The 6,617-nt window shown below is 42.8% G+C and overlaps 2 protein-coding genes across 2 annotated transcripts; one reads left to right on the forward strand and one right to left on the reverse strand.

Moving 5' to 3' along the window:
- Positions 1-873: 873 nt before the first annotated feature.
- Positions 874-4,069, forward strand: MELLADRAFT_70048 (uncharacterized protein; the record flags this gene model as incomplete). The annotated part of the gene is made up of 6 exons (XM_007419307.1): positions 874-1,155; positions 1,338-1,841; positions 2,322-2,971; positions 3,031-3,109; positions 3,584-3,640; positions 3,710-4,069. 6 exons carry the CDS (start codon positions 874-876, stop codon positions 4,067-4,069), a joined length of 1,932 nt encoding a protein of 643 aa, XP_007419369.1.
- A 209-nt stretch (positions 4,070-4,278) lies between these two features.
- MELLADRAFT_114405 (uncharacterized protein) lies at positions 4,279-5,632 on the reverse strand (the record flags this gene model as incomplete). Its single annotated transcript, XM_007419308.1, has 3 exons — positions 4,279-4,387; positions 4,549-5,334; positions 5,424-5,632. 3 exons carry the CDS (start codon positions 5,630-5,632, stop codon positions 4,279-4,281), a joined length of 1,104 nt encoding a protein of 367 aa, XP_007419370.1.
- Between the last annotated feature and the right edge of the window lie 985 nt (positions 5,633-6,617).

A 6,617-nucleotide genomic window follows, 5' to 3' on the forward strand; every position in this document is an offset into this window, starting at 1 on the left:
GTAAGAATCAATTCTGGCCACCTCTCTCACAAGTGTCACAGACTTGAGTTGCTGTTGCCAGTGGTACAAGGTTTTGTAAATGACATGCTACAGCCAATTTGAGAATGATTGATTTCCTTTAAACTTAACAAAGTCCCACGCTCGCGCCTACTCGCGAGGTGTCGAGCGGAGGGACTTACGCCAAACTAGCACGCCGTCAAGCGTTAGGAATGAGAATTTGGCTGAGGATGTCCTCGCAAGCCATCTATATCCTTCAATGACCGAGGAATCTTTCCAGACCCATAACAAACATTGTGCGCAGGCGTCCTGCGCACAATGTACACTATTTTTTTCCCGAGGAAGTCTCTATCTTCTTTCCTTTTATCCATCTCTTTCTTTTGGTCTCAGCACCACGTGTAACATGTGAATTACTTGAATGATTGCTGCGACTCATAAGGTGAGTTGCTTATGGTTATGTCTCTCGTCTTAACGAAGTATCACTAAGTATCCTACTAGACTCAGACCTTACCACATAAGCTCAGCATTTCGCACGTAACATGGATAGCCTCTGCTACAGCAACTAAAGTAAGCAAATCAACCTGAGTAAAGCCAGTGATGTGATTTGTCCCTGATTTCATCATTAGTCACTGATGGAGACTCATCCACAAACTGGTAATCCAGGACATAAACACATTACCTCATGAGATAGGCGATTGAAAATGACGAAGGGTACGAAGTAGTTGGACATCTATTGAACTGGTCTTAGGAGTAGATGACCTTGGCATTTGGTTCAATGAACCAAATGTTTCTTTTTGAATCAAAAGAAACTACAAAGACTTTTTGTGAACAAAAAAACTCGTCAAGAGTTGCGAGCATTCACCAAACCAAACCAACATGCCTCCTTCTCGTGTCAGGGATGAAAAGCTCACTTCAACCGTTATTGAAATTACAGTCAATATTGTCAATCAGTTGAAAAAATCAAACCTCAACTTTAAAGATTTTCTCTATGCTTACCTAGTAGCAGAGGACTCGGATGGGACCTTGAAGGCTTCTCGCCGATTTTGGGGACGGCGTAAGGGATGGGCTTCAACTTTGAGCGTCTTAGAAGCTATGCGAAAACATATTTGCAACAATATGAAGGGTAGACTATTATGGAAGTCTTTCATACTTTCAGAAGTGAGTCAGGAAATTTTAGATGTGTTGCATCATCATCTTACATCTTACAAATGTTGGGTACTTGGTAGGCCAAGCGAATAGTAGACATGGAGGCATCCCGTTGATGGCGAAATCGTTGCTACCCTGATCGCGTGGCCGCCAGCACTGTCGATCCGAGCTTCTTTTCCGAAAAAAACATTCAGAAGCGGGCTGACCAACTTCGAAGTGCCATGGGTTTTCTATGGTCACTGATTCGACATCGTTTATCTTCCAACAGACCCGGAACAGAGCCTGATAGCGAGGTCATGTCGGAAGCCTCCGAGATCAGCGTGGCCGATTCCTTAGTAGATTTGGGGAGCGGGGCTGAGCCTGTTGACATTACAATTGAAAATACGCATGTTCCTGATGCATCGGAAGATATGTGGGTGGATATTGAGGCAGGCTCCACAAATCTCAATCGAGTCATGGATGATGATTCTGATACTTTGTCCGGAGGATTCTCTGAAGATGATCTCTTCACAGTTCAAAGGGATGGTGGTACTGGTATGATGGAAGATGGTATTCGAAAAGGACGTCAAGCCGAATCTCATGCTGAGGATGAAACCTTTGAAGTTGATGACCCACTAGAAGATTTGATAGATGGTGAAGATGTGACTTACGTGAAGAAGGGATCGAAAATGGACCAGGCAAAAAGAAGATTTGATTGTGTTCGTAGGTCTCGTGTGGATCCATTCCAGACCATTTGATCTGATCTTGATTGGTCTGTCATTTAACAGGTTGCAACAACAGTCTGCTCAATGATTGCGTTTGTAAACAAACGCTCGGTGAATAGTCGTCAAATCGAAAACTCAGTGGCTTTCCTGGCTGGTGGCGTCAGCGAGAGAATCAATCAATATCTCCACGCCATGGGTCTTACGGCGTCTCGTCGATCCGCGTTGCGTGCGGTCACTCACTTGGCCAAGATAGGAATGACTATACTGAGAGCCAGAGTCTCTCGTGACTATCACATCCGACCTTTTCTAATTCTCGATAATTTCGATATCCAGGAGCGGGTTCATTATTCCAGGGTAGAAGCTGATTCACGCATGTACCATGGAATTTATGGTTACATGCATTTCATACCCAAAAAATTGACATCAAATGAAAAAATAGATGTGAAAGATCTAACTCTAGATACATTTGTTCAGGCTATGCGAGATGCTGAGGAAAAGGAAGTTGATGTTAAGGATTTTCTACCTAGCCTTCCCGAACGTGCACACTGGAAGGATACGATTGACGCGCAGCTAGGACAGGCTTACTTAGATTATATTGTGACTGAAAATAGGACACTGGAGCCTGCGAAGTTGCCTAACTTAACTAGAACCCCACCTTCGCTCGACCCACTCCCGGCCGAGAAACCAGATGTAGTCATGTTGCCATTGATGGATCTCTCTTGTGGTTCGGCAGAGGGCGTTGGGCAGGTCCTTGATCATGTAGCTAATATCACAGGCCGACCACTGAAAGACAACGCACATGATCTGCAGGTGGTTGAAGGAGATGTAGGTACTTGCATCAACCTGGAGAGTTATCGAGCAAAACTCCATCCTGCAGGTAGAAGATATGAAAGTATGATTAACTATCTAACCCTACCGGGTGCCGCTCACTCAATGTGGAACGTTGGCCAGTGGCAAATTTTAGGTGGATGGGGGACTAAAGAAGATACCAAGGATTTGCCTTATTCAAAGAGTTGGGAAGTACTTTCGGGCAAGACGGAAAAGCCAGTAGTCAAGAAAGACTTTGGCGTGATCATGCGGATGATCTACCATATTCATTTCGCAACGATGGTTTGGTGTTTGCGGTCAGTTTTCTATTCTCTTGATTATACTAACATGATGTTAATTATATAAATTCTTTCAGTGATGTGATTAGGTCTCAATCAAAGACGCCTGATCTATCGGATACAAACACTGCTAAATCCATTATCGATCAGACCCGAGTAAGGTATTTTTCGAAAGAAAGCCTAAACTCATCTCGAGCAAAGGGTGATATACGAGGGTATAATCTACGCCTTCGGTTGCGTGATCTTGCAACTTATGTGGAGGCTGATCAGGCCACGAAGGCTGGAGATATTGGTCGTCTCATCAAGATGTGGAAACGATGGGCCACGATGGCCCATGGTGCGCCTGGTCTATCGCATTATGCTCAACACTTGCCTCGTCTGGTATTACTCCTGGAATACTATCTGCCGCCGGGCCTAGCTCGAGTGATCAAACATTCGATGTTGATCTCGGCGCGAGGAGCCAGAAATAAGTTCGAGGCCAAAGATCTTCATCTTGAACATCAAATTTGGTGGTTAAAATACTTTTTCAACCATGCGGTAGGCAGGTTTTTTACTCACACTTTGACCACTTTGCTTTTGGTCCAAGTAACTCTATCAGGCTCAATCACGACTTTTGATTATGATTTGTAGGGTTCAGGAACAAAGGTCAGAAGACTGGCAGTTCGATATGCATTGAACATCAAATTGGTGAGAACCTTTCAGTCAAACACGGTGTTAGCTACAATTGATGTGTTGGGTTAATAAAACCAGTTCCAGCTCATAATGACTCAGATTAAAAATAAGGCGGGATTTGAAAGTGTTTTTCAAACAAAACACATTCACTTAACTACAAAATCAATTCAAGCCTTTCTTCGTGTTGCTGATCGAATGTACAGTTCACACAATGATACGTCTCAACCGGAACCGATGCCTGATCTCCTGCAAACTGGTTTCGAGAAGTTGCAGGAGATCTTTCAGACAGAGTACACTCATCATGCTAAGTCTCGATTCCATTGGGGAAGCACTCAATCACATGACATTCCGACGTTCGCTCAAGATCAAACCGCTACAACCAATCAACCAGGCGAAGAATCATTGGAAGAAACATCAAACGAGATGTTTGAAGAAAGTGAGTGAACTTATACATATGAATTCAATAAAGGGTTCAAAAAGACTTACATGGCTACGTTCGGTAGGTTTGCCCATGGAGTTCTGATTTTTTTTGTTGATGGACTGGCGACTGTACGTTGCGGTTGGTAGTTGGCAGGACAGATTGTCGAAAGTTTGGTTGCGTTTGATCTCGAGAAATGTTCTGATCATTCCGAAAGATTTGTTGATTGTTGGAACTAGTTGTAAGTGTTGGAGTTCGATACGTGATGTGTTGGTTCAAATGGTGATAGGGCCTGTTGGACTGAGTTAGAACCGGAAGGGTTGGAAACTTTTGGGAGGTTTGGACTGGGGAATTTGTTTGATTACGATCACGTTGTTTAATGATGTGAAATGAAGGAGAGCTTTGTGAGAGTGAGGAGTGTTGTTTGTTCGCATCAAAATGTTGTTGAGGTTGATTGCTATTGATAACACTTGAAAGGGATGCCATTTGATAGTCCGGAGCTGACCGTACAGCAGAAGATCTATTTGATGGCGCGAAAAATTCTAAACGTTGTATTCCTGGTAGTGTAGGTCGATTGAGGTTGGTGAGGTTTGACAGTGGCAACCTCGTGTTCAAATTTGATTGAGGTTGTGTATTCAAAGCGGATGGAGTAGTTGATGGGGAGATCACTTGAGGATTGAATCGATTTGCGTTGGGGTACTTGACCATATCAGGATATTCAAGCTCGGCACGGTTGAGACCCAAAGACACCGGTGTAGTCATCGTTGTGCGAGTATTAGTCTGATAGGCCTGATTTGCTGAGGGAAGCAGCCTGGTGACAGGATAAGGATTCGGAGGGCGCATAGGTCCGAGGTTTTCTGAAGGAGTATCCTGGAAAACAACATATGCTCGCGTAACATAGGGTGTCTGAGGTGTTGATGGAAGGAGGGATTGCTTCACATGAGTTTGATAGGCTCTATCGGCAAACCCATTATGACTCGGATATTGCAAAGACATATCACGTGTTATCCTAGAAACCGAGATGCGTGATGACTGTTGAGCATTCTTTGGTGGGTTTGATGTATCATTAGGGAGGCCAAGATCTGAGCCGGACAATTGAGAGACCTTCTTAGACGGACGTTTCAAAACCTGACGAGTTGGTTCTTGTGAAAACTCCTGATTAACGAATGAGTTGGACTGTTCTAAAATATCAGTTTCTACGTTGGCCTCTTGAGCTTTCCTCTTTTTTTTGGTCGATCCAACTTCTTCAATTGTGCTTGTTCCAATTTCTTTGTTGCCGCAACCACTCGAGCTTTATGAAGAAGTGCAATATCTGAAAGGTTTGATTTATAGATTTCCGAATCTTGCCATTTTGAAATACAATTTAAAATACACATAAACATTCCTTTGATAGCCTCACTACCTAGTATGGTGCGAAGTGAAACACCTTTAGAAATGACGTCTGCGTTTTTGGCAATGGGCCATGCATGACTTTCACGATCAAAAACCACGAGAAGATCAATGCAAAATTCACCGTCAATATTCTCAGTGTCGTATAACAACTTGATTTCTGCCATTAGATTGTCGACCAGTGCATTAAAGACTATCATATCTCTTGCCCGATCTTTTGGCGGGCAAGTTAATATTGATTGAAGATCGGCTTCGTACTGTTTGTCCAAAGGCGTACAGCAGATTTCGTGAGATATAGGAGAAGTGTAGGTTCCCAACGCAATGTCAGTGAAGTTTGCCTTTGTGGCTTGATGTTCCAGAGAATTCGATTATCGTTGAGATCCGGCGAAAGTGGGCGAAAAGGCAGATGGGCGAAAAGTATCCTCAAGACGCCACCTTCCTGTATGTACATAGGAAGATGGCTTGAGCCTTGGATGTAGTACCTTGTACAGTCAACTCCCTCTAAGTTGATATCCCTATAAGTGCATAATTCTCTATCTGCATAGGATTTTTTGCCGCCAAAAAGGGGTTTTCAAGCCAAAATGAGGTCTATAAGTGCATATTCCTTTAAGTGCATGAAAAAACCACCCGCCAAACTGTATGTAATTAGAGGGAGTTGACTGTAGTACAGGTCGCAATCGGAAACTCGCTCACTTCCAGCTCGCGACTATCAAGAGAGCATATGTAAGTAGGAGAAAACAATCACCTCCGCTAACGTCGTCAGATTGCATAACATCTGGCTGAGAAATGAATTGATCAAGCTCTGTCTGATTCAGAAAGATCAGCTTGACATATTCTGTTTTTAAGTTTTTTTTTTGCTTTCAAGTTTTTGGCTCCACTTCTTTGAACGGTCATTGGTTTTTATTTTCATTTCCACGTTTTATAAAGCTTGGATTGATAAATGTTGGCTTAAGCATTTTAAAGTGATTCAAATCTTCGAGTGTTTTGGTTTTATATCCTAAAGACTTGGATGAAATCTAACACCATCTTCCTCCACCCTTTATGATGATATGATGAATAATCTAAAAAAGTGAGATGCATCTGTTCTTCATCGAGATAGATAAAAATTGTTCGTATTGATTGAAATCTATAAACTTGAATCGAAGCAAAGGGTGAATGTTTTTATGTTGTAATGTTATATTATCA

The sequence above is a fragment of the Melampsora larici-populina genome (assembly GCF_000204055.1).
Source record: "Melampsora larici-populina 98AG31 unplaced genomic scaffold MELLAscaffold_157, whole genome shotgun sequence".
In the NCBI taxonomy this organism is placed as follows: domain Eukaryota; kingdom Fungi; phylum Basidiomycota; class Pucciniomycetes; order Pucciniales; family Melampsoraceae; genus Melampsora; species Melampsora laricis-populina.